This window comes from Sinocyclocheilus anshuiensis, unplaced genomic scaffold (assembly GCF_001515605.1).
Source record: "Sinocyclocheilus anshuiensis isolate Anshui unplaced genomic scaffold, SAMN03320099.WGS_v1.1 scaffold1032, whole genome shotgun sequence".
NCBI classification, from domain to species: domain Eukaryota; kingdom Metazoa; phylum Chordata; class Actinopteri; order Cypriniformes; family Cyprinidae; genus Sinocyclocheilus; species Sinocyclocheilus anshuiensis.
This window is the reverse complement of record NW_015549638.1, coordinates 264743-288032: the sequence shown is the minus strand read 5'-3', so window position 1 is coordinate 288032 and position 23290 is coordinate 264743. Positions and strand designations below refer to the sequence as shown.

Here is a 23290-nt window from a genome sequence, read left to right as displayed (position 1 = left end):
AATTAATTAACATGCACACATACAGTGATAAAATAAGCCTTTTTATATTCCATATGCGGCGAGCCTGGCTGTTGTTTGCATTTAAATATCAGGCTAAGTGAATTAGCCTGAACAAGATAACATCTCAAAACGAAAGAAAAGAAAAAGAATTACCTATGATGTTTGTAGACACTTTGGTCTGAAATATGGTATGCAACTGTAGAATTATACTTTAAATGTATGCTAATTTAAGCAGGTAGTCACTCAAAATTAATCCCCCCCCCCCACTTTCAATGTACGGGAAAAATATCTTGTGTTCAACTGAAGAAAGACAAAGTAATACACAATTGAAATAACATGAAGGTGTTATTCCATTATTAATAGATCATCTGCTAAATTTCTTGTGCTGCGGTGTCAGAAGAAAGGGTTAAGCTGGGCTCAGGGCTCCCCTCTCCTCCAAGCACACACATTTCTCTTGTCAAAGGCATCCTGTTAAAGTAGGCCAGGGCATATTTGTGCTTCCTCCGTGTGCGCTATAATGGAAAATGACACTTTCAATCTGTCTCGTGGCAATAACCCCTCTTCAGCGTGTCTCGCGCGCAGCCCAGTCAGCAGAGAGCTGTCATAGCCCCGGGGCCCTGCCACCACCCGCTTTCATTACATCACTTTAAAATGACAACAAAAGAATACAACGTGTTCGTCCGAGTCTCTGATGCATTAACTGCGGGACAGCAGGAAAAAAAAAAAAGCTTTGGTCTGAGGCAACAGACACACATATGGCTGCAAACACTTGCTCTTGCAAAGTCGACATCACACGGACTGAAACGTATTGACACGCACGGTTGAAAATAAATAAGTACAAAAATAAATATATAAAATTTGTCAAAGCGCATGGCAGAGGCCGCGGTGTCTGTTAAAATTACAATTGCTGTATGTCACATTGAAGTGTACTGCGGCTTTCAGAAAGCAGCTGTCACAGGCCTGTCATACACACAGGCAGACTATACTGACATGATAATGCTGCTTTGAATTTTGGAGGCAAAATTTTAACCTCTTGTCATAACAAACTGCCCCTGGCAGATGAAAACAGTTATTACCCATATTACAATTCACTTCCTCTGTCTTCACATTGTTTTTCCATTTCTGAATTTGTGAAGTATTCACAAACAGCCTTTATTTCTGACGAGGCACGGACACATACTTATCAATAAGCAAAACAGCTTGGAAAAATGGATCTGACTTGTGCAAACAGGAAGTAGGGAATCTAAAGGCATGTTTTCCCCCAACAAACTCCGGATTTACACTGGATTTAATCGTTGCTGTTGTCTCTGTGTGCCTGGGGCGGTTAAAATGCTCTCGCTGTAAGAATGGCCAGCATTGTGTGGGCTCCACTGCTCCCAGATACTGGTAGCCATGTGAGAGCCATTAGGTGATTGTTAACAGCTCCTAAGAAGCTGCCCATGCCTGGCCAAAGCCAGTCAGACCCCGGCACATCCCTCGACTCGACTCCTTCTTTCTCATCTGTAGGACAGGAAGAGGGGAGGTGGACAGGGTGGGGGATGGCGATAAATTCACATGCTTTCAAGTTAAAACTTTGATTGCTTGATAAGGTTGGTCATGGGAATAATGCCCACTTATAAGCTATATTTCCATTGGTTAGTCACCAGCTGGGATACAGGACAGCACAAAGCGGTCTGTTTCATCTTAATTTGTTTATTTAAACACATACTGTGCCGGACTGTACAGTGCACTCGTAATAATGTTAACATATTAAATGCACTGGAACACGGCACTTTAGAGGTCCTCAAATATAGTTACAAATATGCACACTATCCCATCTGTTAGAAGAACCGAAATGTACCCAGTAGCGTTTAAACAAATGCATTTTAACGCAGCATTAGCTTTTGAAATAATGAAAATAATTAAAAGCACAACTATTACAGTTGAAATACTTTTAGTCAGCAATGATGCATTAAATTGATAAAAAATGACTAAATAAAATGAAAAAAGCATCATGGTTTACACAAAATATTAACCAGCACAACTATTTTCAACAATGATAATTATAATAAATGTGTCTTGAGCACCAAATCAGCATTTTAAAATGATTTTTGAAGGATAGTGTAACAATGAAGATTGAAGTAATGGCAAAGCTAAATTTACATTTACATTTAAAAAATATATTAAGATGGAAATGTAAAAAATAAATAAAGTAATAATAATAAAAAGTTTTTACTGTTTTGATCAAATAAATGCTGCCTTGGTGAGCATTTAAAAAGAGACTTAGTGTTAGTGTATTTGTATTTAACTTGTATCCACAGTAATATATTTTTCTTATTCCAAACTAACCATTAGAAAGCAGATTGTGTATTCCTCAAACTGTTTGAGACCGTTTCTTTAGTTTGAGAGGAATATTATCAATTGCTAAATGTTCAGTATAATATAAGTGACGTGACATGTGGCCAAGTATGGTGACCCATACTCGGAATTAGTGCTCTGCATTTATCCCATCCAAAGTGCACACACACAGCAGTGAACACACACACACCGTGAACACACACCCGGAGCAGTGGGCAGCCATTTTTTGCTGCGGCGCCCGGGGAGCAGTTGGGGGTTCGGTGCCTTGCTCAAGGGCACCTCAGTCATGGTATTGAAGGTGGAGAGAGCGCTGTACATTCACTCCCCCCACCTACAATCCCTGCCGGTATGAGACTCGAACCCACAACCTTTGGGTTACGAGTCCGACTCTTTAACCATTAGGCCACGACTTCCCCCTGTTACATCCCCCAATGAGAAAGACTACTGTAATGCACAAAAAAGAACTATGGAGAGGTTTATCTGTGCAGAAACAACAGAGGAGTGGGGACTAAATCCACGGCCTCCCTCTGTTCTCTTGCCGCTGTGTGCACACTGGGGTCCAAAGTCCCCAAAACGTCACAAGCCTGTAAGCAAATATACCAAACACATGACAAACTATACATTCCATCGTGCAAGAGCGCTTATTTGTGCTCTCTGTTCCATCTATCTCTTTCTCTCTCAAAGGTGAGAACAGCCTTACGAGGAGATTAGCACGTGGCCCGGCCCTCTGAAAAAGAATTCATCACTTAAAAACGCTGAAAACCTGACACACTTAGGTTGGAGCGTTGGCCCTAAATGAAGCTAATGAATCCTACATTTCCTCACACACCTGAACTTTTTTTTTTGGTGAAACAAATGTATTCCCTCTCGACTTATGCACGAAAAAGAGAAGGCAGGGCAAAGCTAAACAGCCCAAGTTTCAGAACACACCCTCGATCAACCATTTATCATGCACCAGTAATTAACCCACTGCGTTTTCTGTGCTCTTGGCATTAAAAACAAGTAAACAGATATTTAAATGTGTGAGAAATATTTGCCAGAATGTGTAACCTGTATCTAACGGAGGGGTATGTGAATCCGGATGAAAGAAAAGGAGGTTGAAAAAAATCCAAACGAATGACAGGAACAACACTCTCTGAAACACAGCACCTCTGAGAAAAAGGAGGGCGAGAAGACAAGAAGAGGTGAAGATGGGATAGGAAGAGGGGCATTAGCATTCAGATGACAATAATTATATATATATTTACATTTGTAAATTTGCATATATAAATTTAAATGTGTTTGTGCACATGGGTGCAAAGCAGCAATACTATGTGAAGTAATCAAGGTCATGTGATGTACAGATCACATGTAATAATGCACACTATAAGGGTTTATGGCTACATAATAACCTCATCAGGCTATATAACCTGTGTTACAAAGCTCAATGTGAACACTGCTTCCAAAGCATAAATCAGTTCTTTATATTATAAACAATGTTTTAACATTCAATTTCATTTTACTTTTAACTATGCTGATGTGCCGAGGTGTTTCCTTTGTGTGTATGTGTCTGGATATGTACGTGCGTGTGCAGAACACTTTGTGGCCGTGACAATGGGCCAGGGAACAGACGGTGAGAGTGTGTGTATGTCATTGGCAACTGCCGTAGACTGGCGGAGTGTGTCAGATCCAGCCTAAAATGACTAGCAGCTGGGGGTGACAGTTGTTTTAACAGCTGAGCTGACAGGATTAATTCAAATGCACTGAAATCAAAAAGTGGAGAACACCTGTTCAGTCTTCTAGCGGTCCCCACATCCAGGCAGGGGATCAGGCTCGGGCGTACAGCCAGGCTAGCGCTCGCTCTCCCAGAGAAGTGAGCTGGGTGCTCCGCCACCACGGGACAGGAGAAGGGGCGGAGGGCGGGATAAAAAAAAATAAAAAATACAGTGGCGGAATAGGAAGGAGTCCAAAAGCAAAGCAAGGCAGAAAGAGAGACTGTTTCTTAACATCTGGCTTAAATAAAGGGCCTATTTTCTGGCAGGCTGAAGGGTGCTGACCTAGGGCCGCTCAGCGGTGACAGATTGCTTCGTTTCAAAGTGCGCTGCCTGACCGCAGGACTGCTGGGGTTAATTCTGAGCTTCCCCCTCGTGTTCAAAGACCCCCCCTGGAGCTTCATTCAGTCACTGGTGTCCACTACCGGCCTCAGTCCCATACGCTCAAAACCAGGAAGAGGAGGGCTGTATGGGGTATGCAGTATGTGATGGAGAGTCAATAATTTAGTGTATGTTGTGATAAATTCGACATGAAATGGAAATTCACTCATTTTCTAAATTCATATTTTTGGTCTTTTTGTGAACAATTCATCTGTGCACTTCCATTATTTATTTAATCAAAATGTCATAACTCAGTCTTATGGACAATCTATTTAATCTGCTTTAACCCCACTTGTTTCTTACAGTCAACTGCCAACTAACACTCAGATCTGCCTCCATTCAATCAACAAGTGACGAATAGAGCCAAGTCCCTGCTCTACATTTCTTGTACATCACAATACAGACAAAAAGATCTGTGACTTTAAGGCCCGAAACAGTCTACTCAAGCATGTGAATGCAAATGCTTCTGGCAGTTTATAATACAAGTTTATTCTTAGCACTGCCACAATGGGCACAATAGCAAGAATTAGCAAGGTAAACTCAGGCAGAGCAATAGAATAGAATTTTACTTAGAAAATGTTAGCCAAACTGTTAAACTTTATAAGCTACCTGGATATAACGCATGATATTTTTTAGGGCCCGATACTGAGCTCCTGTCTGACACAGTTTAACTCCTTGTCATAAAGTTCTTGTCATATTTTATTACCATTTTCTAAACTATAGCGAATAAACTGTGATAATGTGAGAAATGTTGGTGTATAAATTTTGGTTTGACTGTATCTATTTGATAAATTAAGTTAACCAACTAACATTATACATACTCTTTGGGTTTCTGTACCCAATAAAAAAATTTACAAATGCAATAAAAATATTGGTATCGGTACTCTGTATCGGCAAGTACCAAAAATAAAAGTATCGGTATCGGGCGAGTACTGGAAAAAGTGGTATCGGTGCATCCCTAATATTTTTCTCAAACCACTTAAGCCTACACAATGTTGAAAAAGCTACTAACTCCTAACCTAAACCGTAGTATAGCATTGGTAGCACATCCTGATTTATAGCTTTTACTATTTCTGAAGTCTTTTCTTAATAGTTTTCTAAATAATTGAGTTGACCAAAAGAAATCGGCATGTAAGTGTACATGTACAGTGCATTAGCCAATAAAGTTTGCATACTTGTTTCTGGCATAAATTCAAACTTCAACTACAAAATGTCCAGACAGACTGACTTCTGTGTTTACCTTTGCTGAAGACTTTTGTGAGAGTGTGTGCGTGCCGCACATGTTGCATGTGGTTGAGCGAGTGTGTACGCGGCCCCTGACATTTGGCCTGTGCACATCCACTGTTTGTTCTAATCTACTCCAACCCAAATACACCTAAATCTGCTTTGTAATTTACTTTACATATCCCTTTTTAACCCTGCTGAGGCTCAAGCGAGTGCATGTATGTGTGTTAGAAAAGGAGAGAATGGATTTAGATTTACAAGGGCGTGTAAGAAGAGATTTGCGAGTTGATGCTAGCCATGTGAAACGCCACATAAAAATAACCAAAACCACTGACCCGCAATTACCCACAATGCAACAGCACGCCAAAACCGAGTGGTTCAACCATATGCATATGCCTGCTATTGCCATATTTCCTCTTGCCTCGATTCCCTTTACAGAAATCACACACACAGTGTTTCAAAAAGTCACAGTGCGATTGAGGGGAAAAAAAGCGCTGTGATGGACTCTCACGCGTAGGAGATTCAGAAAGTGCTCTATCCACTAAAGCATGATCAAAGAGAGGGGAGAGTGATGTTTTATAGAGCTTGCTCAGTTTTTAAAAGTAGTGATGAATATGCATGGGATATTGTATTCCATTATTTAGCATTAGCTTCAAAAATGCCAACACACACAAAATAAAATTAGCATGTTAATAGATATGGGTGTGCTCTGCAAATTAGCATAAGAATCACGCAACTGCTCAACGTCAGAGAGCTTCATAGGTTTAACAACCAAACAAACGGTGAAGAACTCACTTTATTTGCTTCAACTGATTGCTTCAAGGGCTGCCTCTCAGTTGCAATTACGTGTGCGTTAGCATACACAGAAGTTCTTAGACGTCTCACGAAATCAGTCATCATCTACACGTCTCCATAAGTAATATACATATTATGCAATTCACAGGCACATCATTAAATCTAGCCAGGAAAACCGAGCTGCTAATATATGGATTCCTCATGTTCAGACCCTGCATTCAACCATCACGGCTCAGGAGCATTTCCAATTCATGCACGTCAATGACGGCTGTGTGCAACTGTCCAAGTCTTGAGCCACAATGGTGTGGCTATGGAACAGTCAGCTCTATAATGGCCCTGCTATGGAGCCACAGTCTAATTCATGAACCTCCGGCTTTTGTGCCTTTCTTAATGCCACACCAGGAGGTCAATAACAAAACTTTAGACACACAATCACAATCACAATCGCACACACATAAGTAATGCACAAAGACGTCCATCTCCAAGTCTCTAATCCGAAGCCCACACTTAAAGTAAAAGAGACCACAGCACTGTTATGCCAAAAGCTCTAAATGTGTGTGTGTGTGCGTGTGTCCTCAGACAGCTTTTCCCATCCAGTAAGCGGCATTCAGCTCTAATATCACCCATCCAGTGAGAAGGCTCATCCCTATTGATTGTCTTGTGCAAGGCAGCAGAAGAATACAAACTGAAAGGCAGACCCAAACAATTCAATACAACTGACTTGAATGTGCCTTTCATATGCTGGAACAATGGCACGCTCACAGTAGGGCCCCGTTAACTCTCATGTCTTCAGCTGTTTTGCCAACCTCAAAGGAAAGTACACTGACTTGGAGTCAGCCGGAGACAAATAAACAGGCATTCAATCGTCTACTCGGAAAAAAGGAGGCATCTTGTGCTTTTCCCAGTAAAGACTGACGGAGCTACTGAGAAAAATCGTGATAATGGCTGAGAGTTAGAATAGCTGGTGTTTTGTTGCGCTAGATTCGATAAACAGTGTTAGAAGTGAAACCTCATTCAGAAGGCGTCTGTTTGTCTATCAGGTTGGATTGCATAATTTTTTTTTAAACAGAACTGTCCAGAGGAACTTTTTAGTGAGAGCTCAGGAGACTTATTAATATCAGCTTTGACTCAGACATTTCGCCTAAAAATCTTTAGCAGACAAAAAAAAAAAATGAGACAATCACTGAAATACAGTACAGTAAGAATACAGAAGTGTAAAGTAAATGTGAATAGCATTGTGAAAATAATTTGGTTTTGGCAGAATTTTATGAGAATTTTTTGAGGCCATTATGAAATCTCACTTTGGCATTATGGCAAATCTGAACATAGTTTCAGAGGACACTCAGTTGAGATATCATTTGTAATTATTCATTCTTATAGTTAGGTTTAAAGTCTGGCTGTCACAATTTTGCACTTTTCAGGCACTAATATTAAGAAAAACAGCAAAAGAAAGAAATGAGAGGAAAACAACTTTCTTTCATAGATTTATACCGATTTTTTAGCTACTACATTTCTCCAAGTTACACCTCTGACAACAATATCTCTTTCATAACCTCTACGGATCCATATTTTCTTTCGTGAAGCTCTCCATTATCTCTTCTGTCCTCGGTCTCTAACTAAACTCGTTTTTCAGAGCGCGAGGGAAAGATAATGACAAACAACTCCAGTGAAAAGCTTCCTCCTAATGTTAATTTATACATCTAACTAATTACTACCAAATGCTGGAAATTGCATATGGAAGTTGTTCTCTTTCCCACGCTCTGCCTCTTCGCTCACAGACGGTCTCAGCGCTCGTAGCGTGCCCTCCTCGCACTCTGTGTGCCTGAATTTGTCTCTGTACAGCTGCACATAGAAGTCCTTTGGTAGTTTTTCTTATTCGATCTGTTCGTTCTTATTTGATACAGCATCCTAAACAACTGCTGAAGAACCTAACTGTGTATAACTGTGTTTGTGTGTGCAAGCACATATGTGTGTTTGGGGTCAGTTATATTATGTGTGAGTGTGTGCAAGCACTCAGCAGCTGTATAGCGGATTAGCAGACCCCGGGGAGATCTAGACAGAGATCCACTGCTGAACTGCGTCAGAGCTCTTCTACCCCTTTCGTCTTCATGGAAGAGTGTATCCTCCCTTCTTATTCTCTCTCATTGAGGGGTATGGATGCGTGAGCCCTCGGCTAACAATGACAGGGCCTAAGTGCTGTCTTATAAAATGCCCCAGTGCCTCCGAACACCCTCCTCACGCACGTCTTACAAAAGACGTACGCTCTGTGTGACTGTGTGTGCGGTGCAGCTTTGCTCTGATCTTAAAACACCATTCGATGTGCCCTACAGTTCAGTGTCATGCTATAAAACAGTGCAGATGTGCAACTTACGGCCCACTGCGCATTAAAAGCCACCTCCAGTCTGACCCCAGACCGGCGGAGGCAGCGTGAGATAATAGAGGCATCCGAGCGGCAGCTGACCCCAGGACGGGCTTTGAAGCTGGAGCATCCCACAGAGAGAGAAGCAGGGAGAAGGACTCAATTAGTCAAGTCTAAATTGAACCATCAATCTCGGCTCACTCCATGGCCATCCGGTGCGAGGGGGCCAACACTCGTAAACAAGACCACGCTGTTACTTCAAGAGGGCTGCGCGGCATCTAACAGCATCTGAGGTGGAGAACTTTAAAGGCAGCTTTAGGGTAAAAAAAAAGATGAGAGTAGGGTCCAAAATCAACATTTGTCACATATATGCAGAATATTCTATGCACTAAGCCACCAAAAAAATTAAAAATACGGAATTAATCATAATACTATCTATCTATCTATCTATCTATCTATCTATCTGTCTGTCTGTCTGTCTGTCTGTATTCAGTATTCAGACCCCCACAATGCAGATTTATTTTCACAGCCTTCTTTGATCATATTTACCAAGGGTGCCAATAATTCTGACCACGACTATATATATATTCTTATTTTTAGATTTTTTGAATATTTTACATAGTTATTTTACATTGTTTGTAATTGTATTTTTAATTTTATATTATAGTAGAGATGGATAGATAAATATTGGGTAAAAAAATAAGAAAATGTTATAGTTGGAAATATAATTTCATTCCCACACACACACACACACACACACACACACACACACACAACATAACACAGACTGCCAAGCACTAGTGAGGACTACATCTCCTCCACAGAGAGCCGGGGGGGAGGCGGAGGAGCGCGATCATACCATCAAAGAAGAAGGCTTCATGATGAGGATGAAGTTCATTTGCAGTATAGCTGTCTGATTGCAGTCAGTCTTTAAGAGTGTGTGTGTTTGTGTGTGGATGGATGACACAGGAAGTGCTCTGTGTGTGTGTGTTTGCTGTCCAGACTTCTGAGAGAGACACTGTGCTCCCTTCTGAACCCGACAGCCCTCCTGCCCTCTTTCCATTACTAAAGCTAATAACACACACACACACTCCAGCACGCTGCTGCCTGACACACCACACACACGCTGCAGGAAGCTGTTCTTGCTGCACTTCTGAAATATATTGCTACACACATACAGAGAAATGAGTAGAAGAGGCATGAAATGAAAAAAGGTGACTAAATGATACACATGGGTCACATGGGTCAGTTGCACAATATTTTACCATTCCAAGCCAATAACTGCCTGATCATTGTCAAAAGATAAATACACATGGCCTATTGTAATTTTTTGTTCGGTAAATTTAGCATAAACATTGTGTAAAGCAACAAAAAAAGAGAACAAAACACCTGAATGGTTGTAGTTAGAAGTCAATACAGCATTATATATATATATGTGTGTGTGTGTGTGTGTGTAAAGATGGAAATATTATTATCCAAATAAAGAATTTTTATGTTACAAAAGTGTACTGAACTCTTTTTTTTTTAATTAAATATTTTAAATAAATATTTTAAATTAAATAATTAATGTTAAATGAATTATTTTTGAATTAATTTAAATGCCAAATTGAGTTAATCTTATATGCTATATATTATCTATAATGTTATAATGATCAAATTATAGATTAATATTTCTGACTGTAGTCAAATATTATTATATAAGGCCACCCCTACTGTCTATTGGTATTAACCATTCATTTCGGTCGACCAACTGTTTTCCCACCTGCAGCAATGCAAAAATGTGTTTGCGCAGTAACAGGTACATGCGGAAACTGTGTCTAGATGTGCTGCATCATTGAGGCCGGTCGATTAGGGACAGACTCGGACGCTCGTTTATAAGGCCAAATGCTCTGCTCTTGGTCAAACATGCGCACACACATTCTTGCCTGACCCAGTATAAGTTTGGCTGGTATCTGGTCATAACAAACGACTCAGCTCGGGCTGTTTATCTGAGGGGAAGTGGAGCAGCGAGGGGGGACAGGTGAGCAAACGGCTCGCTAACACGCTGACTAACACACTCCCGATTTCACACGGGCAGCGAGACGCATACGGCCCCCTCTCGCTTTTCTCTTACTGTTTTCTGACCCATTTCCTTTCCTCCCGCCTTTCTACTTTCCCTTCACAAGCCAGAGCTATGTTTCCAGCGCGCGAGCGACTTTCCATGAATGTGCATGTACATGCGAGCGTGTGATTTATCCGGCTAGAAGCAGCGTGTGAAAAAGAGAGGGAGGGCGGCAAGAGAGACAGAGAGAAAGGGAACAGTAATAATACGGCCCTTTCATAATGATTAAAGCATTCATTAATTTTTCATCATAACCTGCCGTTTGCAGCTAATGGTCTTTGTGAAGTACACAAGCAAACAATGGACAGGCGAGTTGAAAAGGGATTTTTATCAGGCTATGAGAGCCCTGGCTCAATGCACTGCCCACCTCCCCCTCTTCATTTCTCGCTCTTCTCTTTTCTTTTCTGCTTCTTTTTCTCTGTGTCCGTGCTTCTTGAGGGATCGGGGCTTCTTTTGTTTGCACATTTTATTTGAACAAAGTAGAGAGATAATGCGCTACTGTAGTCTCCTGCTAATGGACTCTATTGCTTGCTTGCTGTCTTGTTCTCAAGAGTTCTATAAGTATCTTCTATATGTCATCTTACATTTTTCCTGGCTTCCTGTATACGACAGCTGTTGAATTTCACAGCCAGACTCTTGCTTTGACCTTGTGGCTTTCTCCAATGTAACTATTTTCTCTGACGTAACTATTAAAATCAAATGGAAATGAAGCAAAATGCTGCTTGGTTTCATAGAATAGGAGGATACTCACACAAATGAGCAGAATCAGTGCCAGAAAAACTCTAACGCCTGTCTTTTACAAAGTCTTACACATCCTTGGCTAGTAGATCAGAGATAAAAAAGCATAAAGTAAAATAAAATTCTCCAGATCAGCAATATCTTCAGGCAACTCTAAATATGTTCATAAACAAGTTGGTTAACAGTTACACAACAAAAATAAGCACATATGGGAGCAAAATCGACAAACTAACAGGCAGTTTAGGACAATATTGCCTTCAATAAAACAGATTCTTCATGTTTAGAGCTTCACAGGGTGAAGCAGTGATCACACTAGATAAAACCGCAAACCTCCAGCTTTGAAGTTTGTGTGTTTTCTCAGCCAAGACATTAACAGTAATGTTTAAATTCTTTCCAGGGCAAACGTCTTTGTGAAATGTGAATCTGCTTAACTTTAGTAAGCACAGCAAAATGTTGTTTCATGAGCATGAATGGAAGTCAGTGGAGCAAAATCTAGTGTGACCTCACCCTAGGACAAAGCATGGAGTAATGCAACAGTTGTAAAACACCTCCACACACCGGTACATACAAAAAACAGAGCACACTAAACCCTGCTGTATATAAATACTACAGTGAATGCTAGCTTTGTTTGTCTGCATTCTTCACATGGTTGACAGCAGGTTCAGCTGTAAGTAACCTTCAGTGTGCACTGCAAGAAAACAATACATACACACATCTATCTATCTATCTATAAACCTGTGTATATTCATCCATCCATCCATCGTCAGTATGTTCACAAGTGTATTTGCACACACACTGGCTAATTCACATAGGGAGCAGGTTCTGATTATTCATGAGGAACTGGCCTCTAATTACAGAGTGAGTGTGGTGTGATGTAAGAGACAGAGAGAGAGAGATCCTGTGGAAGGAGCTGAGAGCCGTTCTCTCAGTAATCAGTCTGAAATGAATATGCAAAGTGTGGCACACAATGGCTCCGAACAGCTGATCCCTGCCTGCTTAAACAAAGGCCTGACTTTATCAACAGCTCTCGTTAAGCAAAATTTGTTAGTCAGGAATGATGGGATGGGAGATAGATAGATGGAAGAAAGAATGAGTGTGTACGAGTGAGTCAGGGAGAGAAAGAAAGACAGACAGAATGGGAGATGCTCTCCATGAAATCCTTCACACCAGTTTCACATTGTAATTTCATCACAATAAGACACACGTGTGCCAATGTCTTCTGAAAATCTAATGGAGTGAACTTTTTCCACCGACAGGGTGCCAGTGCTGGTTTCGGAGCCGATGCCCAATCTGGACCTGTTCCATGTGCCGTTTCCACATAGAAAAACTGGCTCTGGCTGCCCAATGGCTCCTAAAACCTGCTGGTCTCCAACTTTTCAGAACAACAATAACTCAAAGCTAGATAGCTTCCACTATAATCAAAGAAACTCTCTAGACTGGAAAAAAGCCTGATGTGACAATGCTAAACAGCTCACGTTAAAATAAAATGACTGTATTCACAAAAAATATAAAGTGACTTTAATTTAATCGAAATATTTAATATCAAGTATTTAATTAAATAGATCCAAAACTAATTTATGTAATTTTTACATCATTTTCTAATTAATATTTTTTCCTTGCCATTAAAAGTAGCTTGTGATAGCATAATAAATATACTGTATATTAACAATTCATTCAATGACAGCAAACGTATTTATAGATCAATTGCTATGAATTTTAAAATAAATAAATAATGAATTAAATGATAAATGTTTACACAATTTTCTAATAAATAAATATATTTTTTTCCATGCCATTAAAAGTAGCTTGTGATAGCATAATAAATATATATGAACAATTCTTTCAAAGACATCAACATTATTTATAAATTAATTGCTATGAATGTTAAAATTAAATAAATAAACCTTTCCAAGGCATCAAATGTAGCTTGTGATAAAGATGCTAAATTAAATGACTTTGTATTACTCAAAATTTGCAAACAATGACCACGGCATGACATGTTTATTACTGAACAGGTTATATCGTTGTTCGGCTCTCAAGACTTTGAAAACGCGCTGCAAATTTGAGTTAAAAGTGACGATGTGTGTCAAAACACATATTCAATTCTCCCTCACTCACCCTCTGGCTCGTTCTTGATGAGTTCCTCCATCTTGCGCTGTTTGAGCGTGTCGACCACGTCGGCCAGGCTGCCCTTGCGTCTCTCCGGGGTGCCCAGAGCTGAAGCGGAGCTGGGCTCGCTCCCCGGCCGCATGGACCCCTCCTCCTGCTGCTGCTGCTGCTGCTTACTGGGTGAGGTAGAAGAGTTGTGCTGGGGGTAAGGGCTCAGGGCCAGGCCTTTACTGCCATCCTGATCCTGACAGAGAGACGGAGAGAGAGGCAGGGTGTTAACAAAGCGACAAACAGGCCTTCACTAATTATTTTGTCCTGTTCTTGAGTGTTGAGGCATGTTTAGATTTACTTTCATCCTCATCTGCCCATCTGTACTGTAGAAAGTCTCTCTTTCTCTCTTTGCCTCTGTCGGTCTGAAGTCTCTTTAGACAAAATCATTAGCGGCGAAAAGTTTCAGTCGTTTCACCATCACAGGAACTGTCTCTTTCTCCGAGAAGGGAAGTTTTCTACTTTGAATCAGCTCCAAACACACAAGAACGTCCAAGTTTTTCAACCACATTTTTCTGACAGCTGCGATATCAATCACCATCTTCAGTGTTTCATGCATTGATCTTACGTCCAAATATATAGCAGTTCTCATCTTATGGTTTCTTATGTAATGCGGCTCAGAATTAGGCTTGTACACTGTAAAAAGGGAAACTGTGCGGTGGTTGCCTTAAGGGGCTATTTCTAACTAATCTAAACCATAACATTTTTTATTTGTATAAACTAATATAGTCATATTAAACAAAAACATTTTGACTTGAATAAAACCAGTTTATTTAGATGTTACTACACAAATAATATTTTTTAGGTTGTCTGAAAGTGAAACTTTAATAAATGCAACAGCACAAAACGCTAATGCTTATACTGTATATGCATTTATTATTAATTTTTAAATATTGATGTTTTTTGCTTCTGCAAGTATATGCACACACTGTAAAATGGGTCAATGACAGATGTGGAGATTTATGATGATGAATTATCACACACACACACACCACATTACTTTTGCCCAGTTCCGGATCTCCTTTATAAAGTTTAATTACAAAACAAGTCAGGTATTTAGAGACGAGGTCAACAGTCCAAGTCCTTTAATCAGGGTTAATCTTTGGTTAATCCACATCTATTATCTACCTTACCACCCGCGTGACTGACGGTGGCCACAGCCAATCAGACAATAGCATAATCCCACTGACGTGTTTGGGATCCAGTGACCAGATTTACACCTCAACAATCAACATCAGCTACTTCGTGCCACCTGCATCCGTCACGCAAAGCAAAATGTCCTCAGTCCAAACTGAAGTTCACAAGATTGATCAAGTTCCCTGTGCAGGTCTATTACCCGCTTAGATTTTAATAATGACATCTGTTTTTAATCATTAACTCAGAGAGTGAACAGAGAGCAGCAGATGGTTCATTTACTAAAGCTTAATGTGACACGAATTACACAAGACTTTCACAAGACAGAACAGTGGCAAATACAATTTTATTTTTATCATTAAAGTGAGACTTAGATGATCTGACTTGGCCCCGCAAACAAAACAATTCATTATATACAACATGGAAAAAGTTTAAATGCAACAGAATACATAATAATAATAATAATAATCATGTATTTATTTTCAGTACTAGTCATTTATTAATGTGCTTTTGTAACAGTGTTTTACTACTATTTATGTATAATCATTCATTTTTATGTCATAAAATTGTTAAATGACTAAATGTCTTACCATTTTTAAATGTTTTGACATTTATTTAATCTCAGACAATTATACGCTATTTATTTTGAATAATATCTGCTACTATTTACAAAACAATTAATTATATACAACATGGAAAGTTTAAATGCAATGGAAACAAGTTTTTAAAATAATGATTATTAGTAGTTTTTATTACAGTACTAGTACTAAAAAAAATATGAATATACTCTTTTCTTTTAGTGTTTTTCTACTATTTGATAATTATTACATTTAAAAAAAAATATATATATTTGTAAAAGTTATTTATATTAAATAAAATTATTAAATGACTAAATGTTTTAACATTGAATGTTGCCATTTAATTTATTTTAGTCATTTACATGCCATGTAATAACAATAGTCACTTTCTTTCACACAAAACAGATAAATAAACAAACATCATATTCAGATCTAGTACATACAGTTGTCAACACTCCATATATCCAGTTACACTGAACATATCACACAGATTGACTCGTCACAATCCATCATCATCATCATCATGATAATAATAATTACTGTAGAACTAATTAAACTGAAACACTTTCACTTGCTACGAACGCATACTGAGAGACATTTCACGTTGATACTCATTCACAAACAGACTGATGACTGGCATGCTTAAAAGATCTTAACAGGCTTTTATGATACACGGAAAATATGACAGCTTGCATACTGATTTCCCCCCGTTTCCGTAATCTGCCTTCAAAAAGGCACGTTTTTCCAGACACAGCCCTTCGTTTCATCCCTCTCGTCCCCATCAGCTCCAGTCGGGCCAGTCGAACTGGGATTAGGAGACTTCTGTACTAGTCACAAATGACCAAAGCGGTGCGAGATCACCCCGTCATCCGCAAACAAAACTGTCAACTAGCTGTTAAAGAACTAACAGAGAAGAAAGATAGAAAGAAGAGGGGAGGACTAGAGAGAGAGCCAGGGAGAGAGTGGGAGCGGGTGGCAGAATGGCAGGCGTTTCTCTCTGCCTGCTTTAGTGTGGCATGCATCTTAAAACACGGTCACACCTGTCACTTCCAATCTATCTAATCCACTGCATACTTCAAACCGCAGCTCGCTTCTTTCTCCAGAGATGTCTAGAAAACAATTCGAATAGAAGGTGAGATGGCGGCGGAGGAAACTGTATTCCTTCACTTTTTCATGTCTTCGGCCGTGACACTAAGTCTCGGACAGATGAAGAAGCAGATGAGCTAATGGCTTATGTGTTGCTTTCTTTCCCCCATCTTTAAATATAAGGCACAGCGAGTAACAGGTCTACAGTAGGGTTGATATTCAGGTTAAGTACCCCTATTTTGTCCGTCGATTACGTGTGCGTGCGTGATTTTCCGCCGCGTATGAATAAGTGTGCAAAGCTGAGTATACGTATTTATATGCATTTCTGATGTGCCGTTCTGTGCGGTGTGGGTGGTTCTGCTTTTACTTGTGCAGATATCAATTCTTCGTGGAAAGGCTGAAACTGTGCCTCTCTCCACGACCCTCTCTTCATCCCTGAACCACGGCAGCATGGCGACAGAATTAACCAACTTTTGTCCTCTTAAGCTCATGTGTGACAGGAGCACATTTAAACACACTTCAACTCTTGCCAAGAAAGCAAAATGCCTTCTTTCCCCCTCTAGTTTTTTCCTCTCATCTTCTCCCTTCAGCACAGATGCCAGCTTTCTTCCAAATGCCACCTTTTTTCTGCCTTTTTTTAAAATGTTTGTTCTTCCTGTACTCCGCAGGATTCCAACCTGTTTCCCTCAGAGAGTTTCTCTCGTTCCTTCTCTCTCACGCTTCCATATGCTAACTTAAATCCAGTTATTATTCTGACACAGGTAGCGTCTAGCTAATGAGACTAACTCAAAGCACGGCCGTGTGATTCTCTGGCTCGCGTTCACCACGCGCTAGGAAACTAACCTCTACGCTTGCTATCAGTTAAACTGTCAAGAGTCCCGCTGCTGAAGCACACACGCTCGAGTTGGACATCTCTCCTCTCCTGCGGTGCTGACGCCTCGTCTGTTGTTGTCTTAAGCCCGTGTTGCTGATCTCTACCGTGTGTTCGCAATCCGCTCACCTCTAAACCTGGCTCAACCGAGCTATTGTCAGCCCTGATCCTGCCGTGAGCATGCACACACACACAGATGAAGATTTACAAACGCTTCACACACTTTCAAACACCTTGCATTGTCTCATCCCTGAATTTACATGAGGTTATGCCATAGAAAAAGACTTTAATTAATTAGATTTGTGTGACACTACAATTTCAAAGGATTGTCAGATTTGTAGATTATATTTGTTTGGAAAAAAAAAACATGAAAAATATAAGAACGCCAATGAATATTTGTGACACTGAAGCAAAATGTTCCACATAAAAAATTTTATAAAATTTGAGTTTAGTTTTACTAACTGCTCTGACCGTTTTGTTGGTTTCTCTCTTTAAATATCTGGGCTTGGATCGACAATAAAACTCAAATAATTTATTTTATTATAATCCAAATTAATATAAAAACCTTTAAAATATTTTAAAAATAACTGAAAATAAAGTATTAAAGTATTTAAAATATTAAATAAAAATATAATAAGCTAGAAATATATCAACAAATTAAATGAGCTTTTAATGGTGTTTTGGGGAAAATTACATTTATGAAAACGTTTAGATTTTTACAAAAGCAATCTTTTATAAACACTGTACAGGAGTCAGGTTAAAGGATATTCTGTTGTTTTTGACATTAAAAGGCTGCATTTGACGCATCTAAGAACAAATCTTAACGTGAAACACACGTCTTCCCTTAATGCCTCTCCTCATTAACCGAGCAAAAGGGAGAGTAATTAACACCTCGCTATTATCACCCGCATGTAAAGCTCTTCCCACCTTTCGGTTTCAAAGCCCTCTACTTCTTGCCTGTAAAAAACTGGCAGCAGTTTACAGACCGCCGGGGACGCGCACCGACTTCTATTGTAGCAGGTTGTGCGCGCTTCAGCCCCGCTGACCCCATCATCACGAACGCGCCTCTCTTTCTCTCTCAGGATGAAGAGGTCAACGGAGTCTGAAGCGCGTGTGCGCCGCTGCCGTGTTAATTTACAACGACAAGATAAAGCAGTAATCTTCCGCTGCGCGCTACCCAGGGACTTGCCGAGTCGATTTACACTTCCCTATCACTTTATACAATTGCCGTGACAAAGCCCCTCCGAGTCCCCACTCGTGTAAATCTCTCTCTCACTCAACTCTTCTGCCAGTCAGCGCGGATCGGCTCAGGGAAACTTAATGTCTCACACATGCCAGCCTGCTTTCCCCAAAATCCGCCCGTGCTCGAGACGGAATACGCTTTATTAATCCACATCAAATACAGCGCGCGCGTTTTTTCATGCCACGTCTGTCATGTCAGCGCGAGAGACAGAGACAGCAGTCTAGTCTTTCAGATAACACAACAATTACAAGCGCTGCACTGCTGCTGATACATATTCACGTTATGATTAATAAGAATAACAATCCATTGTATAATAAACATTCGTTTGGTTTCATGTGCAGCTTTATTATTTGTATTACTGAACTGACATCATCATCTACAACAGCCAAATGCAAATCTCTGTCAAATCTAAACTTTCTGCAAAATGAGTTCATCACCAGGGCAGGACCCTCAAAAGGTAGGCTACATCTTTGTGCATTACCTTCCCATACACTCTTAAAAATAAAGGTTCTTTATTGGCATCTGGTTCAATAAAGAGCATTTAACATTCATGGAACCTTCCATTGAATAAAAGGTTCTTTATAGTGAAAAACGGTGCTTCAGATCATTACCACATTAAAAAAAAAATTTACTGCAAGGTTCTTGGGGGAAACCAAAAGTGTTCTACAGCATCGCTGAGAAAACCTCCTTTTGGAACGTAAATGGAGCATATTAGTACTTCAAGGCACTAATATGCGAGAACCGACAGTCATAAACAAACACACCACACTGCAAGCTGAGTGTATAAAGTGAAAACGGAGACGCTTGAGTGAGAAAGTTCGAGGACTTTGGTTTATTGTGGGAAACGGTTCCAAAACGGCAGAGTCCAGCGTGCACTGTAATCACAGTTAATTGCAGAATTAGCTTACCGTTAAGTTCCTTAAGTACTGATTCATTGTTTTACAGCCAAATTGATTCCTGAAGCCTGTGTTTATGGAGAGGAAGAGATAGCAGAGTTGGGCGAAAGGTCACTGAAGAGATACTAGAGCTCAGGTGCGTGTTAACGTGAGGATGACTCTTTGGGGTCACAGGGTCCATCTCGCTTATATTTCATCTTATGGCTTTGAAAGTCTGATACAGTCTATGTCCTTCATGACTACAATGACCCATCATGAACTCACACTCCAAAATGACAAATGAACAGCCAAGCTTATGAGTCATTTTGGCCACATTCAAATAGACGTCCTGTCTCGCTGCATCTGCCTATGACATCATCGAAGCGTGATGGGCATTTCCACGCCAAAAGTGTAAGTGAGAGAGAGACAATGGGAGGGGCTTATTCTAAGGAGGAGTCAAACAAATGCATATTAACCAAGTGGGAGGGGCTGACCTCGTCTAATCGAATGAGAGAGGTCTGAGCGTAGAGACCTACCATGTTCGCGTGTAGTGTTGGGGGGCTGTCGAGCAGTCGTGGAGATCGCGGGGACACTTTTCTGCAGTACGTACTCAGGGGCAAGTGAATGACAGCATGTCCGTCAACCTCTTCATCCTCCAATCGCTGTCTGCTCGTCACCATGACTACCTCTCCATCTGTTCCCCCATATGGAGAGGCTGGTCGCTTGGAAGACATCCTGGAAAAATTAGAAAGGAAAAGTGACTGAGGCATTCAGGAAAGACATGACAGAGATGTGGCTGTTGTTTAATTGTGAGTGACATATACAGGAGCATTTCACACACACACACCTGACACACACTACTCGCATAATGACAGCCATCAATGCCGTAGCTTTGTCCACATCCATCCCTCCATCAAAGAGACGTCCCACCTACACTATCACAGAGCCATTTACTGTAGCAGCACCGCACACAATGTGTTTAGCCAGCCTGTTTGATGTAAAGACTCGAGCGGCCCATTAAAGAAAAGTGCAGACGGCCCAGCACACATCAAATATCACGTTAGCCAAGAACACAGACAGACAATGGTGTGTGCGTGAGCGTGTGTGCCACAGTAGATGTTAATGACAGTGTATATGGTGTTGACAATGCCAGAGAAAATAGGCCTTGATGACAGTCCGTGTTCCTCTGATACCGTCAGGAAGAAAAAGCATTTATTAAATGAACTCTCTCTCCCACAATGCACGGGAAGAAAAAAATGAATATGCTCTCGTAATAAGATTTCATCTGGCTTACGGCATTGCCTAAGTGCTTTCATAGACGCTTCTCAGCCTTGAGGCTAGTGTTACTATGGCCCTGGGGAATAAGTACCACTCTTTTAAGAGAAAAAGACAGACAAGGATAAAGGGAGATGGAGAGAAGTACTTTTATTTGCTCCTACTCTGCAACTAAAAGAATTGGCAAACAAATTTTATTTGATTGCAGTGTTGTAGTTACTTTGCTTTCCCCCAGAAGCTGTTTTATAAGCAAAGTTATGGAAGCCCATTCCATATACTATATATAATAATTATTAAAATACATACTGCATACACATTGATTTTGCGTAATTTCAACTCACAATTGTGACTATTCCTCATAATTGTAAATGATGAATGATTTATTTTTCATAAATGATTTTATATCTCACAAGTGTAACTTTATTTTTCAGTATTGTGACTTTACAGTATATTTCATAATTGCGACTATTGCAATGGCAACTTTATATTTCACAGTTTGTTTTATTTTGTAAGTCTCACAATTTGGACTCTTAGAATTACAATTACGACTCATAATTTTATGACTCATAACTTTGACTCATTACTTTATCTTTCAATATTTATTTATTTAGTCATTTATTAGACACTTTTATCCAAAGCGACTTACAAATGAGGACAACAGAAGCAATCAATTGTAGTATTAAAACAACTAAAAACAGATCCAAAACTAAAAGCTAAAACTTTATAAATACTACCTATTCACATTTTAACTTAACATTTAAATGAAAAACAACAAATAAAGCTAAAAACAATTAAAAATATTAAAGAATAAAATATATAAGAGTATAATAATGATTCTAACATAACACTAAGCCAAACACCAAAAAAAAAAAAAAAAAAAATCAATATCTCGCTCACAATTGTGACTTTCCCATAATGACATTCTCACAATTGTAATGTTATTGCTACTTTGTTTCCTGTAATTGCAACTTTTTTCACAATGCGAGTTTAAATCTCATAATTGCGATTTCATATCTCATAATGTCACTTCATATCCCGCAACTGCTCAAATGTGATTTTATAACTGACTTTATAGCTCACTGTTACACTTTACAACTTTATTTCATTTTTTACCCTTTATCTCACAATTACTTAATATATTTTATGCTCAGAGGTAGAAAAATTAGTCTAATATACAGCACAAAGTCAGTGCAATAGAGAGGTTACTTTTTAACCTCGATTATCTTTCATCAACTAGCATCCGCAGTCTCGGTACAGTCCAGGTTGCGTGTGCTGAACTGTATGGTATTCTCATAGCCCTGCTCTGACTCAGACACCACATCTGGCGGAGCTCCTGAGCGCTGCTAAGGTTTCTCTTTCTCTCATTTACTGCTTATTTGGTTTAGATTAGATGTAAAGACAAACATCATATAACGTTTCTAACCGTCTGGACGAGATGAATAAGACTCACCTCAATCAAACCCAAGGCTGGCGGCTACAGAAACAATGAAGACATGCTTCGACTAACTGTATAGATGAGATGGAGTGAAGAGTTAAATGATAAACTATGATGCAGATGTCATACTGCTAGAGCCTGACAGCAACTGCTCTGTCATAACAAACACTAACGCAGGTGTGTAATACGTACAATTGTATTAGTCACTATATCTGCGTTAATTTGGCTGTATGAATGTGAACGTGTGTGTGTGGGGTACCTTGGCTTTATGCTGGTTCACACTGGGGCAGTAAAAGCAGTCAGTGCAGCTGTATAAACTGCACTTGGGCCATCAGAGCCGCACGACCTGTCTGCCACTCCACCAGCACTGTGTTTACTCTACCTCCAGACACTCACACACACTGGGCCCTTTTGTTTCACTTCGACACACACACACACACACACCTCTGTGCCGCTTTCTCTAACACACCAACCCCCAAAACACACATCAGCACCAACAAAGACACACACAACCCTCATAGGCAATCGAGAACCAGTTCTTATTCGAACCAGCAAATTGCTTGTCACATCCAACTCGAACCCGAGAACTGGCGTTTAATAACTGTTTAGTTAAGGCTCGTGAAACTTAAATCAGCATAATGAATAGCTGGAAAGCTAGTAGTTAAAGAGACAAATTTAGAACAGATTTGTATTAAATAAAAAAACATTTGTAAAAATTAAAATAGGAAAACAAAAATAATGTTTGTTCAGTATATAATTAAAAAAACTTCCAAAAAAGTGACAAAAAGAATCGTTAATGGAACCGCAATCATTTAGTGGAATTGGACATTCTCAAGGCAATATTTCTCACAAAAATTACTCAGGTGAGTGCATTTTTAAAAATAAATATACCTCCGTCATTCATATCTGTGCGTACCTTTAGACACGTCTGCATCTCTTTTCCGCTCTTC

General features: G+C 39.8%; 1 protein-coding gene across 1 annotated transcript in view; it reads right to left on the bottom strand.

The window, feature by feature from the left end:
• Window positions 1-23290, bottom strand: part of LOC107659826 (transcription factor SOX-5-like) — a 220673-nt gene that overhangs the window by 53283 nt on the left and 144100 nt on the right. The window contains 2 exon segments of the mRNA XM_016448883.1: window positions 13805-14039; window positions 20167-20365. Of these exon segments, the coding sequence (XP_016304369.1) occupies window positions 13805-14039; window positions 20167-20365 (434 nt within the window).